Source organism: Giraffa tippelskirchi, chromosome 5 (genome assembly GCF_054371585.1).
Source record: "Giraffa tippelskirchi isolate mGirTip1 chromosome 5, T2T-mGirTip1v1.2.pri, whole genome shotgun sequence".
Classification (NCBI taxonomy): domain Eukaryota; kingdom Metazoa; phylum Chordata; class Mammalia; order Artiodactyla; family Giraffidae; genus Giraffa; species Giraffa tippelskirchi.
Genome location: NC_137279.1, coordinates 98,239,436 through 98,267,302, shown reverse-complemented (window position 1 = coordinate 98,267,302; position 27,867 = coordinate 98,239,436). Strand labels below are relative to the sequence as shown.

General features: G+C 38.0%; 1 protein-coding gene across 11 annotated transcripts in view; it reads right to left on the bottom strand.

Moving 5' to 3' along the window:
- The window catches only part of ARNT (aryl hydrocarbon receptor nuclear translocator), a 68,785-nt gene extending 41,413 nt beyond the window's left edge, over nt 1-27,372 (bottom strand). For 9 of the 11 annotated variants that reach the window (XR_014053066.1, XM_081487742.1, XM_081487743.1 and 6 more), the window contains exon 1: nt 26,955-27,127. Coding sequence is in view for 5 of the 11 variants with exons in the window: in XM_081487745.1 (XP_081343871.1) it covers nt 26,955-26,979 (25 nt within the window). In the remaining 6 variants the exon portion in view is untranslated. Of the gene's footprint in view, nt 1-26,954; nt 27,128-27,219 lie in introns of those variants that run through there. The other 2 variants (XM_081487749.1, XM_081487752.1) reach the window with 2 other exon arrangements.
- Nucleotides 27,373-27,867: the final 495 nt, after the last annotated feature.

The following is a 27,867-nucleotide window of genomic DNA, read 5'->3' as shown; positions in this document are numbered from 1 at the left end:
TGAAAGTAGCTAGAGAAAAATGACACTTAAGAGAGGAAAAATAATTCAGATAACAGATTTTTTACCAGAAACAATGGAGGCCAAAAGAAAGTGGCACAATATTTTTTAATTTCTGAAAGAAAGAAACTACCAATCCAGAATCCTTTAGCCAGTGAAAACATAATTCAAAAATGAGTGGAAAACAAACATATTCTCTGATGATGGAGAACTAAGGAGGATCTGTCATCAGCAGCCCTATGCTAAAGAATAGCTAAACAAAGTTCTCTGAAAACAAAGGATGTTAAAGAGAAAAAATTTTAGAACACCAAGAAAGAAGAAAAAAAACACTGTATCAATAGGCTGTCCCTCTCCTTTTGAAGTTTCTAAATTATATATAATGGTTGAAGCAAAAATGACAACACTGATGTTTCTAAATGTAAATACAGAAATTTAAGGAAAATTATAAATGGGGAGGATAAAAGAATGTAAAGGGAGGTAAGATTTCAACACTTTACTCAAACTGGTAAAATGACATCAACAGACTGTGCTGAATTATGTGTATGTATAAATTAAAAGACGCTTACTCCTTGGAAGGAAGGTTATGGCCAACCTAGATAGCATGTTTAAAAGCAGAGACATTACTTTGCCAACAAAAGTCCGTCTAGTCAAGACTATGGTTTTTCCAGTAGTCATGTATGGATGTGAAAGTTGGACGGTGAAGAAAGCTGAGCGCCGCAGAATTGATGCTTTTGAACTGTGGTGTTGGAGAAGACTCTTGAGAGTTTCTTGGACTGCAAGGAGATCCAATCAATCCATCCTAAAAGAGATCAATCCTGGGTGTTCATTGGAAGGTCTGATGTTGAAGTTGAAGCTCCAATACTTTGGCCACCTCATGCGAAGGGTTGACTCATTGGAAAAGACCCTAATGCTGGGTAGGATTGGGGGCGGGAGGAGAAGGGGACGACAGAGGATGAGATGGTTGGATGGCATCACCGACTCGATGAACATGGGTTTGGGTAGACTCCGGGAGTTGGTGATGGACAGAGAGGCCTGGCGTGCTGCAATTCATGGGGTCGCAGAGAGTCGGACACGACTGAGCGACTGAACTGAACTGATATATAACATAAGGCCCACTATAGCAATTACTAGAAAAGCTACTCAAGAAGATATAGTAATAAACATTATTTGTTGTTATTGTTCAGTTGCTCAGTTGTGTCCAACTCTTTAGAGGTTTTAGAAATGTTCAAATAACCTATAGGAAGGCAGGAAAAAGAAAACAGAGAAACAAAAATCAAAACGAACAGAAAACAAAAAATAAAATGGCAGATTTAAGCACTAACACATCAATAATTTTATTAAGTGCAAATGGTCTAAATACACCGATTAACAGACAGAGACTGGCAGAGCAACTTAAAAAACATGACAACTACATGCTGTCTACAAGAAACTCACTTCAAATGTAACAGTGGAGGCGGGATGAAAGTAAAATAATGGAAAAGATACATCTTGTAAAATATTAATCAAAGGAAAGCAAAAGTGGCTATATTAATAACCAGATAAGGTAAACTCTGGAAGATGGTGAGGGAAAGAGAGGCCTGGCATGCTGCAGTCCACGCATTCGCAAAAAGCTGGACACAACTTGGTGACTGAACAACACAAAAAGGTAAACTCCAAAGCAAATAAAATTACCAGACACAGCAGAACATTATATAACAAAGATTCAATCCAGCAAGGAAACATTTGGTGTACATGCATGACAAAGCTGCAAAATATGTTAAACAAAAACTGACAGAACAGAAAGGAGAAAACAGTTATAGCTGAGAGACTTCAACATCCCTCTCTAAACAATGCACAGAACAATTAAAAAGAAAATCAGCAAAGGTACAGAAAACCTCAGTGACACCTCAATCAACAGGGCCTAATTCACATTTCCCCTTCATGGGTCACAGCTTGTCATGGTGAAGGGGCTTATGTATGAAGCTGCATAAGCTTCAGTGAAGCTATACAAGCCATGCCATCAGGGCCATCCAAGATGAACGGGTCACAGTGGAGAGTTCTGACAAAATGTAGTCCACAGGAGGAGGTAATGGCAAACCACTCCAGTATTATTGCCTTGAGAACCCCATGAATAGCGTGAAAAGGCAAAAAGATATGACACCGGAAAATGAAGACTTGAAATCCTTCAAGCCAGGCTTCAAGAATTTCCAGATGTACAAGCTGGGTTTAGAAAAGGCAGAGGAACCAGAGATCAAATTGCCAACATCCGCTGGATCTTAGAGAAAGCAAGGGAATTACAGAGAAACATCTACTTCTGCTTCATTGACTATGTTAAAGCCTTTGACTGTGTGAATCAAAACAATCTGTGGAAAATTCTTAAAGAGACAGGAATACCAGACCACCTTATCTGTCTCCTGAGAAACCCATATGCAGGTCAAGAAGCAACAGTAAGAACGAGACATGGAACAACGGACTGGTTCAAAATTGGGAAAGGGGTACATCAAGGCTGTATATTGTTATTCTGCTTATTTAACTTACATGCAGAGTACATCATGTGAAATGCCAGGCTGGATGAATCGAAAGCTGGAATAAAGATTGCAGGGAGAAATATCAACAACCTCAGATATGCAGATGATACCACTCCAACAGGAGAAAGCAAAGAGGAACTAAACAGCTTCTTGATGAGGGTGAAAGAGGAGAGTGAAAAAGTGGGTTAAAACTCAACATTCAGAAAACTAAGATCATGGCATCCAGTCCCATCGCTTCATGGCAATTAGAAGGGAAAAAAGTGGAAACACTGACATTTTATTTTCTTGGGCTCCAAAATTGCTACAGACAGTGACTGCAACCATGAAATTAAAAGATGCTTGTTCCTTGGAAGGAAAGCCATCATAAACCTAGACAGCACATTAAAAAGCAGAGACATAACTTTGCCTACAAAGGTCCATACAGCCAAAGCTATGTTTTTTTCCAGTAGTCATATACGGATGTGAGACATGGACCATAATGAAGGTTGAGGGTTGAAGAATTGATGCTTTCAAATTGTAGTAATGGAGAAGATTCTTGAGGGTCCCTCAGACTGTAAGGAGATCAAACCAATCAATCCTAAAGGAAATCAACCCTGAATATTCACTAGAAGGACTGATGTTGGAGCTGAAGCTCCAATACTTTGGCCACCTGATGCAAAAAGCCGACTCACTGGAAAAGACCCTGATGCTGGGAAAAACTGAGGGCAGGAGGAGAAGGGGACAACAGAGGATGAGATAGTTGGATAGCACCATTGACTCAAAGGACATGAGTTTGAGCAAACTCCAGGAGATGGTGAAGGACAGGGAGGCCTGTCGCGCTGCAGTACATGGGGTCACAAAGAATCAGACACAATTTAGTGACTGAACAACAGCAAGTTAACATTTATAAAAATACCACACCCAACACCAGCAGATATACGTTCTTTTCAAGTGTCCCCAGAATAGATACCAAGATAGACCAAATGCAAAGAGTTGACTCATTGGAAAAGACGCTAATGCTGGGAAGGATTGGGGGCAGGAGGAGAAGGGGACGACAGAGGATGAGATGGTTGGATGGCATCACCGACTCAATGGACATGGGTTTGGGTAAACTCCGGGAGTTGGTGAGGGACAGGGAGGACTGGCGTGCTGCGATTCATGGGGTCGCAAAGAGTCGGACACGACTGAGCGACTGAACTGAAATGAACTGTGCCATTAAGCAAACCTCAACAAATTTAAAAGAACTGAAATCATAGATTGGATTCTCCACCCACAATGGAATCAAACTGGAAATTAGTTAACAGAAAGACAATAGGAAAATCTCCATTCGCCTGGACACTAAATAACACATTTCTCAGTAACTTAAAAAGAGGTCTCAAAGTGGATAAAGAATACAGCAAACTAAAAATGAAATTACAAGATGGTAAAATTTGTGGAACACACCAAAAGCTACATAGTCAGAGGAAATCTTACAGCACTAAAATGCTATATAAGAAAAGAGGAAAAGTCAAATAAATCATCTAAACTAAAAGGGAAAAAACAGGTCACTTCCATCCAGGCCAGACCCCAAGATGGTTGAGCTCTTGTTGAGACATGTTGGTCATCATTGCCTCCACGCCCACCTTAGTCCTCAGTTCAGTATCAGAAATGTTGTTCCTTTGGGAACCACAGCCAAGGAAGAGATGGAGAGGTTCTGGAAAAGAACACTATTTCAAATTGTCCTTTCTCTCCTCATATCAGAATCTACAAATGGTCTCTTTTCATGGTGATTTCCATTTGCCACTGTGGCACTGGTGTTGCCTCGAGTATTGGAATCTCTTTGGGCTGTCGGCCCTCTTGGTCCCTGGGAGCTTTGATTCTCATTTGGAACTTGTGAAGTCCCTGTGTTTGGGACCAGCACTGATCACATAGCCAAATTTGCACTCGTCTTCCCTCTCCTATATCACACCTGGAATGGGATCCGATACTTGATGTGGGACCTAGGAAAAGGTTTCCGCTTGCAGATCCTCTTGGAGCTCAGCAGTCGAGTACCTTATAGAACCACAATAATGGAAAGGGTCCAGTTTTCCCCTTATTTCTAAAGATGGAATGACTGCAAAAGTTCCCTTTTCTTGCCCCCAGCTTGCAGCCTACTCTGGACCTGGGAGCCTTCATTCTTTCTTCACGTTAGGCCTTGATTTATGCTGAGGGCCAGCTTTTGGCTTCTTCCTGAGACAGTGGAGGGCTTCCCTGGTGACTCAGCTGGTAAAGAATCCACCTGCACCGCAGGAGACCTGGGTTCAATCCCTGGGTTGGGATGATCCCCTGGAGAAGGGAAAGGCTACCCACTCCAGTATTCTGGCTTGGAGAATTCCATGGACTATACAGTCCATGTGGTGGCAAAGAGTCGGACACAACTGAACGACTTTCACTGAGACAGTAGAAACAATGTCAGCTTTGTGGCCTCTGCCGTGGGGACTGGAATGGGGCTTTGGCCTGTGGGTTGCTGGCTTAAAGGACAGTTCTTTCACTGGTCAGAGCTCAAGGTCTTTAGCATTCACACACTCTGACTGAAAGAAGAAGGGTGGAGGCAGAAGGGAAGTAGCCTGTCCCAGCTAGACAGAGATAAAAAGAGTAAACTAACTCTTGGAGCAAGTGCTTTGGGGAGATATATAGCTTTTGATGCAAGAGGAAGATCCAGAAAATTATCATTGAACCTATTAAGGATTATTTTTCTTCCTTGTGTTTCCAGAAAAACCAAACCTCTTATAGTCATGTTTTCTAATCCAAATTCACGTGACAGCTTTTTCTGAAGCTGAATTAAAACTACTATCTTTGGGGAAAAGAAAGAACAAAACAAACCCAAAACAAGCAAAAAGAAAGCAATAATGAAAGACATAAAATAATAAATTGTAAAACAGAAGAACAATTTAAAAATAAAACAAAAGCGTTCTTTAAATCCATCAATAACATTGACAAACCAGACCAAAAACACACAAACTACCAAAATCAGGGGAAAAAAACAGGAATTATGACAGACTCCGAAAAAATCGAAGAGATAACTGAGAATACTAACTTACATAAATCTGACAACTTAGATCAAAAGGACCAATTTCTTAAAAAACACAAACTCAACTTTCCTGGTGGTCCAGTGGTAAAGAATACTCGCTAATGCAGGGGATATGCGTTTGACTGGGAAGACTCCACATGGGCAACCAAGCCCATGTGCCACAACTACTGAGCCTGTGCTCTGGAGCCCCTGTGTCCTAGAGAAACTACAGAAAGCCCATATGCAGCACAAAGCCAAACAAATAAACAAATAAAATTTTAAAAGAAACAAACAAAAACACAAACTAAAACAACTAATCAAACACAAAAGAGGTGACAGGAATGGTCCCATAATTACTAGGAAACTGAATTCATATTTCAAGAACTCTTAAAAAAAAAAATTCTAGGTCTAAATGATGTCACTGGAGAATTTTACCGAACATTTAAAGAATAAACAGCAATTTTACACAATCTCCTCCAGAAACTAGTTGAGGAAGGAACACTTACCAATTGATCTTATGAAGCTAGTATAAATCTGATACAAAAGCCAAACAAAGACAGTAGGAAAAAAAACAAAAACCCAAGATCAATATTCCTTAGGAAAACAGATGCAAAAATTCTTAACAAAATATTAGCAAATAGAATTTAGCAAACAGAATTTGGCAATATGCAAAAGAATTATACAGTGTAACCATATGTGATTTACTCAAGAAAAGCAAACTGGTTTAACACTTAAAATCAGTCAACACATTACTAGGCTAAGAAGAAAAATAATGATCATATCAGCCTATGTATAAAAAGTATTTGCTGCAGGGTGAGAGGGAAGTGCAACAGGGAAGGGTAAAAAAGAATTTAAAAAGTGAAAAAAAATAAAACCCATGGGGTATAAAAAAAAAAAAAGTATTTCCTAAAATTCAACACCCATTCTGACAAAAACACAAAAATTAAAGTGAAATGTCTTCTACAACTACCGGTGTGTGTGTGTGTGTGTGTGTGTGTGTGTGTGTGTGTGTGTGTGTGTGTGTGTGTGTGTGTGTGTGTGTGTGTGTGTGTGTGTGTGTGTGTGTGTGTGTGTGTGTGTGTGCGTGCGCGCGCTCTCAGTTGTGTGTCTCTCAGTTGTGTGTGTGTGTGTGTGTGTGCTCTCAGTTGCTCAGTCGTGTCCAACTCTACAACCCCATGACTAAAACTACCGGGGTGTGTGTGCGCGTGAATGCGCTCAGTCGTGTCCAACCGGTGTGTGTGTGTGTGTGTGTGTGTGTGTGTGCGCACGCGTGCGTGAATGAGCTCAGTTGCTCAGTCGTGTCCAACTCTACAACCCCATGGACTGTAGCCCGCCAGGCTCCTCTGTCCATGGAATTTTCCAGGCAAGAATATTGGAGCAGGTTGCCATATACTTAACAGTGAAAGACGATGCCTTCTCCCTAAGATTTGGGAACGAGGAAAAAAAATGTTCACTCTCATCACTTATTTAAACACAGTATGGGAAGTTCTAGCCAGTGCAAAAATGTAAGAATAGGAAATAAAAGGCATATAGATGAAAAAGGAAAAAAATAAAACTACCCCCATTTGCAGATTACATGACTGTCTTTGTAGAAAATTCTAAGGAACCTACCAAAACAAAAAAACCTCTTAGAACAAACAAGTAAATTCAGCAAAGCTGCAATATACAAGATAAGCACACAAAACTCAACTGTGTTTCTATATACAGCAATTAATACATGGACATAAAAATTTTAAAGCACAAAACCATTCATAACCCTTTCAAAAAATAATTAAACATGAATTTAACAAATGCACAGGATTTGTATGCTGAAAGAATATTGATGAAAGAAATGTAAGATCTAAACAAATGGAGAGACATATCACATACATGGACTGGAAGACTCAACAGAAGATGTAAATTCTCTTCAAACTGATATACAAGTTTAATGCAATTCCTATCAAAATACTACCAAGATATTTTTGAAGATATAAATATGACCATTCTAAAATTTATATGGGAAGGTAAAGAAACTATAATAGCTAAAACAAAGTGGGAGAAAAGAGTCTGAGTTCAAGACTTCTAATATAGCTACAGTAATTAAGACTGTGCAACCCTAGCAGAGTCACAGACACTTAGATCAACGGAACCCAGAAACACTCACACAAATATGTTCAAATGATTTTGACAAAAGTGCAAAAGCAATTCAATGGAGGAAAGATAGTCTCTTCAACAAACAGTGCTAGACCGACTAGACATCTGTAGGAAAAAAAATCCTTAACCCCTTATTACAAAATTTAATCAAAATGAATCATGGACTTACATGTAAAATGTACAACTATGTAACTTTCAGAGAAAATCTTCAGGATCTAGGGGCTAGGCAAAGAGTTCTTAGACTAGGTACCAAAAGCATGATCCAGGAAATGAAAAACCGATTAACTGGACATCACTGAAATTAAGAACTTTTGCTCTGTGAAAGACTGTCAGAGGATCAAAAGACAAGTTACACAGTGGGAGAAAACACTGCAACAAAGGACTTGTAACTAGAATATAAAAAGAACTCTCAAAACTCAACAGCAATAAAGCAAAAGTCTTAAACACACATTTTACCAAAGATTGTTGTTCAGTCGCCCAGTCGTGTCCAAATTTGCGACCCCATGGACTGTAGCACACCAGGCCTCCCTGTCCCTCACCATCTCCCAAAGTTTGCCCAAGTTCATATCCACTGCATCAGTGATGCACAGATGGTAAATAAGCGTATGGAAAGATGTTCAACTTCATTAGACATGAGGGAAACGCAAACTAAAGCCACAATGAGATGTACAACATACCTATTAAAATGGCTAAAAATAATAGTAATAAAAAAATAGGAAAGATACAAAAAAAGATCACTATATACTGCTGGTAAGAATATAACATAGTACAGCCACTCTGGGAAACAGTTTGGTAGTTTCTTTAAAAACTAAACATGCAATCAACATACAATACAGCACAGCACTTGCAGGTATTTATCCCAGAAAAGTGAAGACTTACATTTATAGAAAAACCTGCACCCAAATGTTTATACACTTTTATTTGTAATACTCAAAGACCGGAGAAATTGTACATACTGTACAATTCCATTTATAGAACATTCTTGAAACAGCAAAATTACAGAAATAGAAAACAGGTTAGTAGCTGCTGGGGATTAAGGAGAGGGTAGAAGTACGAGGAAAGCGGATGTTGCTTTAAAAGGATACCACAAGGGACCCTTATGATGACAGAAATATTCTGTATCTTGACTCTACCAATGTAAATATCCTGTTCATGATATTAAACTATAGTTTTGCAAGATACAACCACTGTGGGAAACTGGGTTAAGGGTAGGGGATCTCTGTATTATTTCTCATAACTGAATATGAATCTAAAATCATCTCAAAAAAAGTTTAAAAGTTTTTAAAACATTTTAATGTCATATACTTCATCTTCCTTTTGAAATTTAAAATTTAAGTTCTAATAAAAAACTCTTAAGGTTAACTAAATTACATTAAATTTATATAAGAACTTTGAAGGAACAGTAGTATGGTACTGCATTTCATCATCCAGGAATATGGTATGTCTTACATTTATTCAGACATTTCGTAATGCCCTTTGATAAAATTTTACAGTTTTCCTCACATAAGTCTTATTTTTAGGTATTTTATAGCTCTTAATATTATTATATTTTGGAATAACATCTTTTCCATTACAACCTCTAACTGGTTATTGCTAGAATAAAAGAAAGCTACTGACTTCAGTGTATTTATGTATTCAAATAACTAAAAGCATTTAGTTTACTGGATTTTCTTAATACATAATCACATCTGCAAGGAATGATTATTTTACCTTTCCTTATTTAATATTTAGTTTTATACACTTATACACTATTTAGTTTTCTTCATTTACTGCATTATTGCAAGGGCTCTTGATCTGTGGGTCAGTGGATAAAACCTACTCATAAACTTGGACGAAGAAAAGTTTTATTCTCATTAATCACTAACTGAAATTTAGCATTTCCTTCAATCATGAAAGTAAGGTAAAACACATAGTTTCAGCAGTTATCTGTGACTTTGTCATCAACAGAAATCAGGTATTTTCATATCACATGATAGTTAATACAAACATCCAGAATTGTTACATTCAATACTATTTTGAGAATATAGTAATTATTACACTTGTCACTACATCTTATTGTGTTAATAAAGAAATTAATTACTGCATTACAAACTTGTAATTTCTATTTTGGTAACTGTATTTTTAATAAAATGGATTTTTTCATAATACTATATCATGTTATTTTACACACTAACATTCTAAGGGTTCAATAGGGAGAGCAAGCCACACCCCAGGGTGAGCCCGGGCCCAGGGCCCCGCACCAGCAGCTCGCCAAGGTTTCCTCCCATGTGCCTATGTCTTTCCACTCCTCACTAGGGGCTCCAACTTGGCCCAGACCAGGGAAGGTTTTTACTGATATTCTGGAGTGGGCGTAACCCAAAAGTGTGACAAGAACTTTTGAAGCCTCAAAGTAAAAGTATTACTCCTGGTTTTACAGTGAGTGCATGGATAATTAGTGATTTTTCCTAAGCCCTCACTGTGTGTCAGGCACTGTGCTGAGCAACTTGTGTGCCTCTCATTCATTTCCACAATGATCCAATGAGGTTGAAGGGCTTCAACAGATTTCACCAGTCGTAGAGGTCCATGTTAAAAAAAAAAAAGTTAAGAATCTTTTTTTTTACTTCATTTTCATTTTATTTTTTAAAGTTGGGTTGTTTTATTGGAACTGCACTGACTAAACATTAACTTAGAACTGACATCTTAACACTATAACATTAACATCTTAACATTATTGGAAGTTCCAATAATGGATCTTCTTTTCAAAATAGTTTTTTTCTTTCTTCATTTATTTGTTTTGGCTGTGCTGGGTCTTCGTTGCTGTGTGGGCTTTTCTCTAGTTGTGTACAGTGGAAGCTACTCTCTAATTGCAGTGCGTAGGCTGCTTATTGCAGTGGAATGGATTTTTTTAAAACCAGAAACAAATGTTTTTGTAAAGTATTTATTAATACAATCGTTTTTCTTTCCCTTTAGTTTGATAATGACATGGACATAGGTTTTCTCAGGTTGACCGATGCTTGAATTTCTGGAATAAATCTTGCTCAATAAATTGTAGTGGGCGGAAGAATGTAAAAAATGCATGTCCACAGAGACTCAGAATGTGATCTTATTTGGAAATAGGGTCTCTGAAGATATAATTAGTGAAAATTGAGGTCATATTGGATTAGGATGGTTTCTAAATCCAATGGCTGATATCTTTACAAAAGCAAGGAGAGGGACATTTAGATACAGAGACAGAGATTGGATGATGTGTCTAGAAGCTAGAAAAGAGAAAATCAAATCTACCAATATCTTCATTTCAGACTTAGAGCCTCCAGAGATGCAAGAGAATAAATTTCTGTTGTTTTAAGCCCTCTAACTTGTGATAATTCATCACTACAGGCCTGAGGAACTAATACAATAATGATGCATGATTCTTTCAAAACACTCTGGATTTAATTTTCTAAGACTAGCTCCTTTTAAATGGAAGAGGAACTTAGTGTGATGTCAAGTGTAGCATAGTTAAGCAGCATTCTTAGTGTACTGAACTCAAGCACCTTCTATTAAAATCATTTGATAGAAATTACAAAAAAAAAAAAACTAGTAAATATTTCGATCAGTCAACACAATCTCACAGATTTATAGAAAAGTCACTTCTGAATATGATTTTCTTTCCTGAAATAGAAGAAATAATATAAAACTAAGTCACTGAAAACATGAGTGAGGAAAACAGAAATGATAAAAGTGCATTATAAGTTGAATAGATAATAAAATGTTCAAAAAAAATACTGGTAACAATAATTCATCGCATTCCTACATTGTATAAATATGAACCACTTAGGATTTTTTAAAAGAATTTTACTTATTATTCCTAAAATCTACTTCCAAATTGTATTGATAATAAACTGCACCTAAACTCAAAACACAAAACCTCTTTTATGCATGTCTTTTATTACAAGCCCAAGGATTACAACTGCCTTCAATACTGGACAAAGAGAGTACTCAAATACTCACCATTAAAATGATGATACGTCACAAAGCTATCATAATCAAAACAGTGTAGCACTGATATAAAGACATACAGACCAATGGAATAGAACACAGAGCTCCAAAATAAATCCTCACATATATGATCAAATGATTTTCAACAAGGGTCCCATGACCATTCAATGGGGAAAGGATATCTTTTCAACAAATGGTTTTTGGAAAACTAGACATCCACATGTTTAAAAAGTGAAGTTGAAAAAAAAAATGAAGTTGTATCCTTCCTTACATTACTCATATACCAAAATTAACTCCAAGTGGATCAAAGATGTAAATGTAAGAGCTAAAACTATGAAATTCATACAAGAAAACGTAAGATAAAGCTTCATGACACTGGGTTTGGTAATTTCTTGGATATATAAAAAGCACAAGCAACAAAAGTAAAAAGTGATAAAATGGACTTCATTAAAATTAGCAACTTCTGTGCATAAAAGAACACTATCAACAAAGTAAAAAGGCAACCCACAGAATGAGAGGAAACATTTGTGAATCATTTATGTGATATGGGATTAATATCCAGAATACATAAAGAACTCCTGCAACTCAACAATAAAAAGTACAACCTAATTTTAAAATGGACAAAGAACTTGAACAGACATTTCTCCAAAGGAAATACACAAATAGCCAATAAGCATATGAAAAGATGCCCAACATCACTAATCATTAGAGAAACACAAATCAAAACTATGAGGTATCACCTCAGACCCACTAAAATGGCCACCATAAAAAAGAAAAAAATAAGTGTTAACAAGGATGTGCAGGATTGAAACTCTTGTACACTGTAGGAATGTAAAACCTGCAATCACTACTGAGAATAGAATAGAGATGCCTCAAAAAATTAAAAATAGAATTACTATATAATCCAGCAATTTCACTTCTGGGTGTATACAAAAAATTGAAAGCAGGCTCTTGAAGAGACACTTGTACAACACCAATGCTCAAAGCAGCATTAGTCACAATAGCCAAAAAGAAGAAGCAACCCAGTGTTGATCAAGATGAATGGATTTTTTTAAATGAAGCATATACATCCAATGGAATACTATTCAACCTTTGAACAGAAGAAAATTCTACAATATGCCACACTAGGGTTAAATCTTGAAAATCTTATGCTAAGTGAAATAAATCACTCACAAGAAGACAAGCACTACAGGATTCTGCTTTATATAAGGTACCTGTGTAGAATAATCAGATTCACCGAGTGTAGAGTTGTGGCATGGACTGGAGGAACTGTGGAACAGGGAGTTATTGTTTAATAGCTAGAGTTTTTAATTTTGTAAGATGAAAAACTTCTTGAGGTGGAGAATGATAATGACTACACAATAACATGACTATACTAATACCACTAAACTATACACTTAAAAATAGTTAAAAAGAATATAAAAAAGAGGGACTTCCCTGGTGGTCCAGTGCTAAGACTCCATGCTCTCAATGCGAGGGGCCAGAGTTTGATTCCTGGCCAGGGAACTAGATCCCACATGCTGCAACTGAGAGCTCACATGCTGCAACTAAAGATTAAAGATCCCATGTTTTGCAACTAAGACCCAGCAGGGCCAAAATAAATAAATAAAAAATTTTAAAACAAAGAAAATATATATATATAACTGGATCACTTTGCTGTACAGCAGTAATTAACACAACGTTGTAATTTAACTGTACTTCAACTATATAAATTTTTTTAAAAAGTTAAAAAAAGGCAAATTTTATGTTATACGTACTTTCCCATAATAAGAAAATTTTAATATATAAAAAATGTTGGAGGTGGATCTATATCACTGAAAGGGAAAGCTATTCACTATATATGACTATGGAAAAATGGTAACATAAGCTACAGAAAATTATATACAATAAGTTTATATGCATAACAAAAGCCTGGAAGAATTCATTTAATATTTATTGCATGCCTATTATATGTCAGGCACTGTCGCAAGCCCCAGAGATAAAACAAGACATAGAAGAGACAAAAATCCTAACTCTTATGAATTCTGCATGCTGGTAGAAGAGCAAGATAAATCGAGAAACAATTAAAATATAAACTGGGCTGACATTTTATAGATAAGAAATGGATAAATAGCAATTTCACTTGGTTTGATCTAACAATATGTTATACAGTGATAAATATAGAGAAAAATAAACTAGGGGAGTTAACTAAGATGTATATAAAGTTCAAGCAATTTTAGATAGTGAGGGAAGACCTCGCTGAAAAAGCAGCATTTAAGGAAAGGTTAGAAGAAGGTAAGGGAATAAACCATGCAGGTATCTGGGGGAATCGCATTCTAGGCAGAGTGCAGACGCCTGGAGGTGAGAGTATGCCTGTTAAATTCTAGAAATAGCGTGGATGATCTCATGGCTAGAATGGAGCGAGCAAATGTTACACAATAACCTATTAACAGTGGTTATCTCTGGAATGGCATTTAGAGATTTCTATATTTGATTTTCTACATATCCATTTTGTTTTATCTTTTACATTAGACATATATTACTTTTATAACCAGAAAATGCATGATCCCAATTTTTTAAAAGAATATTTATGTGCATGTACCTATGTGTGTGGCACGCCCTGAAAATCTGAGAAAACACAGCTCAAACTCTAAAGTGATAGAAATCTAGATTGCAATCCTAGGGTTACCACTTACTACATGTATGACCTTGGGCAAATTATTTAATCTCTCAGGGTTTATCTGTAAAATGCAGCTATAATAGTACCTACCTTCAAGGAAGATTAGATACTGAACGTGAACAGTGCCTAACACACTGTAAGTACTCCTTAAATAGTAGCTTTGTAAAAATATATCAAACACTAAAAAGGCTAACTGATTTGGCCAGTACGAATTTTTACATTACAAAAGTAATGTATTAAAATATGGGTATACAGAAAATAAGATGTAGAAGTCTCCAAAAATATTCAAACAATATAGAAGCAAACTGTCAAAAGTAAAGTCTTTTGTACATATACCCCAATTTCTGCCATGGGAAATCGCTGTTAACATTTTGTTATGAATCCTTCCAGATCTTTTCTTTACACTATATATTACAGGGTTTTAGCAATTTTTACATAACAAAGGGAAAGGAACCATATCATATTTATTCTGAAACTTTTATTTTCCAATTAACAATGTATTCTAGAAGGTATGTCAAATCAATAAATACTGTTAGTTCATTCTGTTTTAACAGTTACACAGTATTTCACAGAACATATATTTATGACTGGAGAAGGAAATGGCAACCCATTCCAGTACTCTTGCCTGGAGAATCCCATGGACAGAAGAGCCTGGCGGGCTACAATCCTTGGGGCTGCAAAGAGTCGGACACGACTGAGCGACTAACACACATAAACACACAAAAATTTATGACATTCAAGCTATCACTATCACAAGTAATGTTTCATCAAATACCCCTGTATATTTTTAAGCACATATGCCAAGACTACCTACAACAAAAAATTTCTGAAAATGACTTTCTGAATATAAAGAAGCACATTTAAAACTTTGCCCATTACTCTCCAAGACCACTGAACCAGTGAAATTGCTCAGTCGTGTCCGACCCTTTGCGACACCATGGACTGTAGCCTACCAGGCTCCTCCATCCATGGAATTTTCCAGGCAAGAGTACTGGAGTGGGTTGCCATTTCGGTCATTCCAATTAAGAACTTCACCAACGGTATAGATTATCCATAGTTCCAAAAGCACTGGATCTCGGCAATCCTTCAAAGTTTTACTAATTTTCTAGGTATAAAATAATTATCATTGTTGGTTTGATGTGGATTTCTCTATTATTAGTAAGGCTGAGTTTCTTTTATATATTATCGCTATTAACTTTTTCTATTTCACCCTATAAATTTTAAAGTTAATATATGTAACTTTTCTAAGAAAAAACAAAATTTTCCCTTAAAAACTAAATTCCATACTTTCAATAATAGGTTTAAATGGGATCTAAGAGTTGGAAAAATTTAGAGAAAGAAAAGATAATTGAGGTGGTTTAAATTAAAGTCTGACACAGTCCCTAGCACAGAGAAGGTACTCAACAGGAAGGAAAAACTAAAGGAAACAAAGCTGCCAACCAGCCAGCCAGGAAGTTTCAGAAAGGCAGGTCAAGCTGGACCTCAGAAAAAGTGAAGATGAGGAAAAAGGCATCCCATATACACAAAAGAAGATGAGCAAATCATAATGGGGGGTGGGGGGGTATGAAAACAGCTGTGAGGAGCTGTAGGGAAACAGGCCTATGAAGAAACACAAAATCTGTACTCCACAGAAAATATGTCAAGTGCTACCCAACTGTGAGAAGGCCTTGAAGGTCAAGATATCTTAAATCTGATTCAAAAAGCAACTGAAAAACAAAACATACCTTTAAGTTAGAGTGACAAGAAAATATAAATTAAAAGATCAATCTGACAGATTTAAAATTTGAATAGAAGCAGAGAAACAAATTAGACTAACCAAAAATGAGGTGATACAAGGCCTAAATTAGGATAGTAGGATGAAAAGGTACAGGAACCTCTAAAATTTTGAACTAGGTAACTTCTGAACAAGAGCAGTATTTTAAACGTATATACACCTACTTTTACTCTCTTCTGCTCAAATTACATAAAGAAGAAAAACAATTTTACACAAGATACAGAAGCATATAAATGGGGAAAAAATGGGTGAAAGAAAATAATAATAAACTTATGGAAACTGGGACCACTACCTTTGGTAGACCCATAAGAATTGAAGTCTAAACCAGTAAGGGAAAAAGCAAAGCAAAAAACCAACTCTATTTACATACCAGAATGCCCCAGACTCAGGAACTGGTGACTCTGGGTGCTTCCGGGGGAGGGTAGAGGGGAGGGCAAATGAAAGCTAAAATAAGGATTAGTTCTATAACTGTTTAAGCAGGAGGTCAATTTCTAGATCCTCTCTGTGTTTCTGCCAAAAGGGAAAATGCCCCTCCTCAATCCAGTCAAAAACTGGTTTATTCTCTAGAAGAGTGTAAACTAAACCAGAGGTCCTCTGGCCTGGGCAGCACCAGGCAAAGTTGAAAGTGAGGTTATCAAACTGAAAACAGGGAAACTAAGAACAACGTATGTAAAAGGGATGTATCCTATTGTACTGCTTCTTCCCTGTGTTTCATGTGTCCTCTTTCTTGGTACAGGTCTTCCCTGTAGCTCAAACGGTAAAAGTATCTGCCTACAACGCAGGAGACCCAGGTTTGATCCCTGGGTTGGTAAGATCCCCTGGAGAAGGGAATGGCAATCCACTCCAGTATTCTTGCCTGAAGAGTCCCATGGACAGAGGAGCCTGGCAGACTACAGTCCATGGGATCACAGAATCAGACACAACTGAAGCAACTAACATTACTACTACTACTTTCTTGGTATACTCTCATCTAGCAGTAAGGCTCATCCTCTAGGAAGTTCTTGGCAAAGAGTATAAAGGAGACCTTGAGTATGTGAAAATATCTTGCTTCCATTTCACTGACTGTTTGCCTAGCTCTGGAACTCTAACTTGGAAATTATTTCCTCTCAGAATTTGGAAGGCATCACTCCATTGTCCTCTATCTTCCAGTGTGATTACTGTACGGAGAAGCAAAACCATCTAATTGCTTATTATTTTTCACTGATCAATCTTCTCCTCTCTGGAGCTTATAAAATACTCTTTGTATCTGATACTGAAATTTCACAATAATGTGTCTTGAATAGGTGAGTTTTCATTCATTGTTCTGGCTCCTTCAGTTTAAAAACTCGTATCTTCTATTTCCGGGACATTTAATAAACAATTAAAAGTTTGGTTAAAAGAAAAAAAAAAAACAGATGTCACCAGAGAAGGGGGTAGAGTACTGCTGTTTTTATAACAAATCATATAAAACCAAGTCTTTAAATATATGTATGGAAAATTTTTACTAAAATAACTTTTTTTTTTTTTATAAATTTATTTATTTTAGTTGGGGGCTAATTACTTTACAATATTGTAATAGTTTTTGCCATACAGTGACATGAATCAGCCATGGGTTTACATGTGTTCCCCTTCCTGGACCCCTCACCCACTTCCCTCCCCATCCCATCCCTCTGGGTCATCCCATTGCCCCGGCCCTGAGCCCTTGTCTCATGCATCGAACATGGAATGGTGTTCTGTTTCACATATGATAATATACATGTTTCAATGCTATTCTCCCAGAATGTCCCACCCTCACCTTCTCCCTCAGAGTCCATAAAATTGTTCTACTTTTAATATATATGTTTAAATAAATTTATTTTAAGAGTCACAGATGTAAAAAACAAACTTATGCTTACCAAAGGGGAAAGGGGGGAGTGATAAATTGGGAGACTGGGATTGACACATACACACTACTATATATAAAGTGGGGCTTCCCTGGTGGCTCAGTGGTAAAGAATCCGCCTGCCAATACAAGAGATGCAGGTTCAATCCCTGGTCAGGAAGATTCCCCTGGAGAAGGAAACTACAATCCACTTCAGTATTCTTGCCTGGAGAATCCATGGACAGAGGAGCCTGGTGGGCTACAGTCCATGGGGTCACAGAGTCGGACACAACTGAAGCAACTGAGCACAGCACAGAAGTATTCTTTCCTAGGAAATCCCATGGACAGGGGAGTCTGGTGAGTAACAGTCCATCAGGTCGAAAAAGAGTTGGAAACGACTAGCAACTAAAACAAACAACAACATATATAAAATAGATAACTATTAAGTAAGTACCTACTGTATATAGCACAGGGAACTATACTCAATACTCTGTAATGATCTATATGAGAAGAATCTAAACTAGAGTGAACATATGTATAACAAATACACTTTTCCTATAAACAGCAGAAACTAACATAACATTGTAAATCAACTATACCCCAATAAAAATTAATTTAAAAAAAATCCATTTAAAATATATACTTTATATATATATGTCTATATTTTACATGCTTTAATATTCTTATATGTTTAAAATGCTTTTTTTAAATGGAAAAAAAACAAGATGTGATAACAAATCTGATAAAAACATAAAAGAATCCAAACACTTCTAATTACTTAGCCTGGGGAACTGGAAAAACTGTGATAGTCATGAAAGATACAGAAAAGTTAGGAAGGGCAGCAAATCTGAAAGAAATATTGGTGACTACATATCTATATATACATACACATATACACACACACACACACATATATATATATAAAACTTGGGAAAGTGTTAGTCACTCATTCAAGTCCAACTCTTTGCAACCCCATGGACTGTAGACTTGCAGGTTCCTCTGTCCACGGAATTCTCCAGGCAAAAATACTGGAATTCTCCAGTCAAGAATACTGGAGTAGGTATATACTTGTATAGTGCTCAGTCATTTCAGTCGTGTCCAACTCTTTGTGATGCCATGGATGTACACTTCCAGGCTCTTCTGTCCATTGGATTCTCTAGGCAAGAACACTGGAGTAGGTTGCCAAGCCCTCCTCCAGTGGATCTTCCTGACCCAGGGATTGAACTCGTATCTCCAGCATCTCCTGCATTGCAGGCAGATTCTTTGCTGCTGAGCCACTAGGGAAGCCCATATACCTGTATATATATAATAAATAAAATGTTAAAGATTATTCAAAAAGTTTTTTTTTTTAGACAGATGAAAATACAGGAAATAAGCTTATGTGAAAAGACAGAAATAAACATTATGGACAGTCTTCAATACATAAAAGATAAATGAAGGGAAGGAGATACAGTAGTTACCAAATAAATGTTTAATTGAGGCAGGTGGATGGGCAAACAGAAATGAAGGAAGTTGACTGGCTTACTAACTAATCAATTAAGAGTTCCAGTCCTAAGAGTGAGACATGGACAAGCATAATGAACAAGAGAAAGAAAATGAGGAGGCCTAAGAAACAAAGAAGGAAGTCAGTGAGAAAAAGCAAGCAATGCACTGTTTCTGAAGGCAAATTCAAAAAGTTCATCAAAAAGACACAATTATGGATTATTAAGAATCAGGAGAAAGATTCCAATAAGAAGCTTAACGTCATTTAAAGAGCTAAAAAACAATTATGAATAAAGGATGTTACAGAAAAGATTCCAAGAACTGCAAAACTTTTCCAGCAAATTTTTCAGCACTGTGCCCTCATCTCTCCATCCAAGCAACTGTGCTATGCTGGCTGCCAAATGTGGTATTTCACCTTCATCTACAAAAAAAGACAATACCCCACTCTCCTTCTTAAAAGGAATCAATTGTGCTACACTTCTGTAGGAAGTGACTTTAAGTCCAACGGAGAAAGTCTTGTAACTTAGCAGTTAAGAATATTGACTGTGTAAAGACCACAAACAATAAATGTTGGTGAGGATGTAAAGAAATGAGAACCTTCATACTATTTTCCACAGTGGCTAAAATGGTGTAGCCACAGTGGAAAATAGTATGGAGGTTTCTCAAAAAAAAAACACTAAAAATAAAACCATATGACCTAGCAATTCCACTTCTGGGTATTTATCCAAAAGAAAAAGAAAACATTAACTCAAAAAGATACATGCACACCAATGTTCACAGCAGCATTATTAGAAATATGGACGTAACCTAAGAAGCACAGGAGCATCCATCAACAGATAAATGGATAAAGAAGATGTGGTATGCATATACAATGGAATACTACTCAGCCATAAAAAAGAAAGAAATTTTGCCATTTGCAACAGCATGGATGGACTTGGACGGTATTATGCTAAGTAACGTAAGTCAAACAGAGAAAGACAAATACTGTATGTATTACTTAAATGTAGAATCTAAAAAATAAAACTAGTGAATATAACAAAAAAACAGACAGACTCCCAGATACAGAAAACAAACTGGTGGTTACCAGTAGGGAGAAGGAAGAAGGGAGGGATAAGATAATGGTAGGGTATTAAGAGGTACAAACTACTATATATAAAACAAACTACAAGGATCTACAGTACAACAAAGGGCATACAACCAATACTTAATAACTATAAATTGAATATAACCCATGAATCACTATGTTCTACACCTGAAACTTATACATTGTACAACTATGCCTTAATTTTTAAAAAAAGAAAGATTTTAAAATGCCTATAAAAAAAATTTCTGTAGATGGACTGCCAGCAATCACAATGTCTCTACCCACCCCCCAAAAAAACTGTCTCTACCCCTACTAGCTATGTGACTTCAGACAAACTAATCATTTGCTCTGTGCCTTAGTTTCCTCATCTAAAAACAAGAATATTAATACATACCTCATAGGATTCTTACAAAGATTAAATGAGATAATATATATGAGGATTAAGAGAGATTATATATTTAGAATAAGTGACCTATAATTATTGTTAGCTATTATAAATAAATTCATGATGTTATGGTTTAATTAGTGTTATCCTTTCAAAGGTATTTTCATGTTAACAGTGCATAAAGATATAAATCTCCAATGCCAGGTTTTACAACATTCACTTATTCAATATTTACTCAGCATACTAGGCACCCCTGAGAGCAGTAGGGTACTGTGGTGAACAAGGGAGATAAAGGCCCTTCTCTCATGAAACTTAAATTGTAATTAAGTTGTTGAAATCAGGGACTTCCCTGGCCATCCAGTGGTTAAGACTTCATCTTCCAAAGCAAGGGGTGTAGGTTAAGTCCCTGGTTGGGGAGCTAAGATCCCACATGCCTCATGGCCAAAATATCAGAACATAAATCAGAAGCAACATTGTTGCAAATTCAATAAAGACTTTAAAAATGGTCCACAACAAAAATCTTTTTTTAAAAAGTTGTTAAAGTAATAAATTTAGTTTGTCTACTCAACTACAGAAAATGTGAAGGGGCAAATACAAAACAAAGAAATGATGAAAAGAGATGCAAACTGAGATAATTTATTTGGAAACTAAGACATACACAATAGCCAACAAAACAGGAAAAGTGCAGCCTGGTATACAATAAGAACTTCAGTTCAGTCGCTCAGTCGTGTCCGAGTCTTTGCGACCCCATGAACCTCAGCACGCCAGGCCTTCCTGTCCATCACCAACTCCGAGTCCACCCAAACCCATGTCCATTGAGTCGATGATGCCATCCAACCATCTCATCCTCTGTCGTCCCCTTCTCCTCCTGCCCTCAATCTTTCCCAGCATCAGGGTCTTTTCCAATGAGTTAGCTCTTCGAATCAGGTGGCCAAAGAATTGGAGTTTCAGCTTCAACATCAGTCCTACCAATGAACACCCAGGACTGATCTCCTTTAGGATGGACTGGTTGGATCTCCTCGCAGTACAAGGGACTCTCAAGAGTCTCTCCAACACCACAGTTCAAAAGCATCAATTCTTCGGCGCTCAGCTTTCTTTATAGTCCAACTCTCACATCCATACATGACCACTGGAAAAACCATAGCCTTGACTAGACGGACTTTTGTTGGCAAAGTAATGTCTCTGCTTTTTAATGTGCTGTCTAGCGTGGTCATAACTTTCCTTCCAAGGAGTAAGCGTCTTTTAATTTCATGGCTGCAGTCACCATCTGCAGTGATTTTGGAGCCCAGAAAAATAAAGTCAGCCACTGTTTCCACTGTTTCCCCACCTATCTGCCATGAAGTGATGGGACTGGATGCCATGATCTTAGTTTTCTGAATGTTGAGCTTTAAGCCAACTTTTTCACTCTCCACTTTCACTTTCATCAAGAGGCTCTTTAGTTCTTCTTCACTTTCTGCCATAGGGGTGGTGTCATCTGCATATCTGAGGTTATTGATATTTCTCCCGGCAATCTTGATTCCAGCTTGTGCTTCTCCAGCCCAGCGTTTCTCATGAGAACTTAATACATGTTTAATAAACGTGCCCATTCCTTTCTCTAGGTTTGTTTCCTTACTCATAAAATGATAGGGGTTATCTTTTTTTGGGGGGGGGCCTCACCACACAGCCAGTGAGATCATGGTTCCCTGACTAGGGATCCAACCCGTGCCCCCTGCATTGGAAGCTTGGAGTCTTAACCACTGGACCACCAGGGAAGTTTCATGATAGAGGTTATCTTGAATCCAAATTCAATATTCATTAATGTCTACTCATTCAAATCATCATGGCATGTTAAGCAGCACTCTTAAGAACAAACAGCTCTACAAGCAGGGCCTATCATGGTCTGTGAATGACGGGCCCAAAGAAACTCCACTGAGTTCAGGCCTTGCATTTCACAAGAGCTTTAAATATATCCCTTCAGTTATATTTAAAGGAAATCAGCTATACAACCATACAGACATTGGATAGCACTGACAGAAATGTCACCCTTTCACCTCTGTAACAGGGCTATACCAACAGGGGAATTAACATTTAAAATAACCATTGTAAACAGCCTGAAGGGAAAAAAGTGAGTGAGTGCAAGTCACTCAGTCCTGTCTGGCTCTTTGTGACCCCATGCACTATACAGTCCATGGAATTCTCCAGGCCAGAATACTGGAGTGGGTAGCCATTCCCTTCTCCAGGGGATCATCCCAACCCAGGGATTGAACCCAGGTCTCCCACATTGCAAGCGGATTCTTTACGAGCTGAGCCACCATTGTTTCAAAGACAGTTTCCCCAATCAAGAATTCAAATTTTACCAGTTTTGAAATTAAAAATGCCCCAAATGTCACAGCCTAAGTAAAATCAAGGAAAAGGGGGTTTAGTTTCCTTGAGTGTTGCAATTTAGTTTTTTGAAAATCAACCATCACTTGGCACTGTGGAAATCCCCATTGTTAATACCTTAGAAGAAAGTCATCCATAGCAGAGAACCACAAAAGACTTTCACAAAGCATCCATAAAACAACATATTATTCTCACCTGTTAATGATGAGTAGAGAAGTAGGACTGGAATGCAAATAAAGTGAGAGAGACCACTATTTCAAAAACAAGAAAACTAGAGTTCCAAGAATGCAGCAGTATCTACTTCTTAATTTCTAAGAAAACAGAAAAGATTCAGTTTGGTGCCACAACTCGAATAGCATAAAAAGTATGTGGAGAGGCTTCCCTAGTGGTCCAGTGGTTAAGAGTCTGCCTAGCAGTGCAGGGGAGACTGGTTCAATCCCTGGTCTGGGACGATCCCACAAAGCAACTAAGCCCATGTGCCACAACTACTGAGCCTACTGAGTGCCTAAAGCCCATGCTCTACAACAAGAGAAGCCACTGCAGTGAGAAGCCAGCCCACCACAACAAAGATTAGCCCCTGCTTGCTGCAACTAGAGAAAGCTCACATGCAGTAACAAACACCCGGCACAACCAAAAATAGCTAGCTGAGTAAAACCTATTTAACAAAAAGTAAAAATATTTTTTAAAATTAAAAATAATAAGTACATCAGTTAAGGTTCTTTTTCAAAAATGTTAACTGTTTTTCAATTGCTGAATCAGTAACATATATTTAAACACTTTTGAAAAAGTTTTTCGCAATAGAATATTTTTTTTTTTAAGTATCTTGGCATCTTAATTTTATACTGCATAAACTCCTATTTGCCGGTATCTGAAAAAAGTAAGTAAAGGTAATAGATAAAAATTAAGCTAATTTACTTTAAAACTATAATCTAAGGAGGTTAAAAACTATGTGAAAAGAAAAAGTTTTCCTAAATGTCAGCCTTAAAAACCCAAACGTGTGTTCCTTCCTTTGCCTTCTACCCATTCTGCACCCACAATAAATGGTACCTAATAGCACAAAAAGACGTCTCTGTTAAAGAGAATACCAGAATCAAGGGAGGAAAACCCCACACTGCTAAAAACTCATTCACATCTCTGGTTTGAATACTGAAGTATAAATCAAATAGCTAATCTGTTTCCAACCAGTGCCTTAGCCAATGCATTACAAATCACATGATTTAAAAAATGTTTCTCAAAATTGTTAGTATTCCACAGACAAGAAAGATATAGCCTAAGACTTCATGAACCATCTACCCACTTACTTCTGCTTCCCAATGGTAAACAGGAATATTAAAAAATAATGAGTATGAAAAATTATCAATTACAGAGAAAAAAGGCACCACCACATCAGAACTATTACTTCAACATAACTCAGAGAGTAGAGTATAAACCATATTTTACTCTTCTTCTGATCCAGCACCATTTTAAGACATACATAGTAAAAAATGCAAAGGAACCAGGTCCCCTGAAAGTCTCTGCAGGGCCACCAACAGTCTCTAAGTCAAACTCTATAAACACAACTAAAATGATGAAGTATTGTTATTAACACTAAGGATTACCTTAAAGGAAGCTTAGAAGAGTTAAATAATTATTACCAAAAATCTTTGCAGACATGTGTGAAGAAAGAACAAACAAGAACCATAGGGAAACTTAACTAGCAAAAAGACAAAGTAGAAAAACTCAAAGAAACATGTATGATGTCTCTAGTCCCTAAAATGATCCCAAGAAAAAAAGGTTTGACCATGCAACAAGGAATTCAGACCTGAAAGTCACTTACTATCTTTTCACTGAGGACAGAACATTTCCACCCTGTGTCCCTACATTTATGGCCCTCATATGCAACAGGCTACCAAAAGTCCACAATCGATCTCTTCCTTTTGATACAAAGGGGCAAAAGGAGAACTGAAGGAAGAAAATGCACTTTCTAATTTAAACATCATGGTTGAACTTGGGATCAATAACTTGGAAGCTATGGGAGAATTCTCCAACATCAAAAAGAAATCTAAAAATTGCAGAAGCAGGCTGCCAAAGGGCAATAAAAAAAAATAACTGTTCCATCACAGGCAAGCATTCTGTACAAATAAATACTATTTTCCGCTTACAGATTTAAGCTGATATTGATCAGCTAATGAAAATGTGGTTAAGAGACTGTCCTTCTGGTTACTGTTGTTTAAAAAACAAAACAAAATAAAGCAACCCCACCCACACTGCTGGAAAAAAAAGCTTCTGACATATGCACTAAACTTGTTTACTCCGCCACCTCTTAATAAGAGATATGCTTTGCAACTTGACTATGGTTATATAAGTATTTTGCAATGTGTTGGTTTAAAATCTTGTTTATCTACTCCCTAGTTAACAGATAAGTTATTTTACTTCAAGGTCAGGTTTGCCATAATAATAGCATCTTTCCAATTTTATTTCATCGCTTAACCACTTCCTGCAATGGAATTTTAGCCATTAACTTTATCTCCTTTTCCTTTAAAAGGAAAAAACTAAAAAGATTTAAAAATATACTGACATGTGGCAAATTAACTTCTTTAAATAGTTCTGTTCCCAGAAACATGGTAGGAAAGACAGTAAATTTCACAGTGATTCAATTGTAATAGCAAAACCGGGGTATTGCAAAATACTGCTGCCTTTCAGAGGCACGAAAAAAATCCATTTAAATTTTAACAAGGGAACAGCAGTGAAGCCCTCCCACTACTGTATTTTCAAGTTATTCATCCCCACCTCTTACTTCTTTACTGAAGCTGTCAAAGATAAGGATTTCTAAGAAATGGCCAAGGTCAGCAAAGTAAACTAGGTTCCCTAAAATGAAATACTTCCTAGGGAGAAATAACTGTAATGTACTGGAAAGAGGACTGGGACTAGGAATTTCAAAACTTGATCTGTCCAGACCTGTTGCACTACACCCTATTCTATGTCTGAGACATGACTGGTTAGATTTTTTTTTTTTAATGTTCAAGCTCTCACTTTGGAAGAGATGTTCATTGAGACACAGCATGAACTGAACTTAAAGAATGGGGACTACCTCGACCCACCTAACAGGGTTTCAACCTGGGGTCCCGGATGCTTGCTGTTGGCAAGCTCTATTCTGAAACTCAAACATTACACAAACCTCTGCCTTCAGCAGCTTATCACACTAGAGGCACCTCTTAATAATAAACGCAAGTTTCAAAGGATAGTCCCCTCGGGGGCGAACACATGTTTGTTTGTTTGTTTGTTTTTAAGAAACTGAGTATAAATTCAAAGATTTTGAAACTTTAAAATCTAAACGTTTGGAAGTAACATCTCCGCTAAACGGCAACGCGGTGCAGCGCTTATAAGCCCAAACTACTTTTAAAGTAAAACGAGCCACTCTGCCCACAGTTATTCAGCATCAAGCAGGTCCACAGTGAGCAGAGTGTTCAAAGAGCACAACGCACATCAGAACGCCGCCACGAGAGTGGAGGCTGGCCAGCCCCGCGCGGACTGGCGCTCCAACAGAACTCCGGGCAAGGAATCCCCAACTACCACCCACCTGTTCCCTCCCTCTACCTCGGGTCTCCCCCATTTCCTCCGGGTCCGGCCCCTCCCCCAGGTTACTCCCCTCCCCCACCGCCCCATAGCCGCCCCCGCGCTTCCCAGCGCCCTCAGCCCCAACTACGGCCCCTCAGCCCCGGTCTCCCCAACTGCCAACCCCTTCAGCCCCTCCTCCTTTACAGGCAACCCAGTCCTCCGTCTCCTCACCGGGGTTAGCAGTAGTCGCCGCCATGGCCGTAGATGCCACTGCCGCCGCACCACCCCCCCAGTGGGAGGAGCCGCCGCCACGGAACCGGGGGGGAGGGGGAGGGAAGAGCCACTCCCCAGACGCGGCGCCGTACTGCCGCCACCGCTACCGCGGAATCCAAGATGGCGGCTGCAGCAACCCCCACCGTCCCCAGCCCCTACAGCGGAGAGACCCCACCTCTAGGGCGGGGTCAGTCTCAAAGCCAGCCTCCTCGGGAAAACTCACCAATGAAATCCAAAATCTATCAGAGGGCGGGCTGGACACTGAGCAGCCAGCCCGTCCTGTGGAGGAGGGTGGGCGAGAAAGAAGTCCAGCTGTCTCCCTAATCCCGCCTCTTCTGAGTTAGAGGTCAATGATCGTGTGACGTCAATGAAAAACAATTTTACTAAAAAGCTTCGCTGGGTGGCGGATTCGCCTGGTTGGCCGTTCTGCATAAGATTTATTTTGTAAATATTTTTTAGGTGCTCTAATGCGTAAAGTTCACTTAGTGATTTGTAGTCTTTTTTTGTTTTTTCCTCTTTTAAGGACCTTTGTCCCTGGCAATAAAAGTTCAGTAAGTTTTGAATCCCTACAGGAGACCTAGGTTCAATCCCTGGCTGGGGAAGACCCCCTGGAGAATGAAATGGCAACCCACTCCAGTATTCTTGTCTGGGAAATCTCACGGAGAGAGGAGATGTGGGCTACTGTCAATGGGGTCTCAAGGAGTCGAACACTACTTAGCGCCTAAACCACCACCATAGAACTGGTAGTGTGAGACGATCTGGGCGATTATGGTCTGGTACCGACAGTCAAAACAGGAGGCAGTGTGAAGCAGATTAGATACAACTTCCTTTGATCAACAATAGGGACAGTGACAGGTTTTTAGTAGAGAAC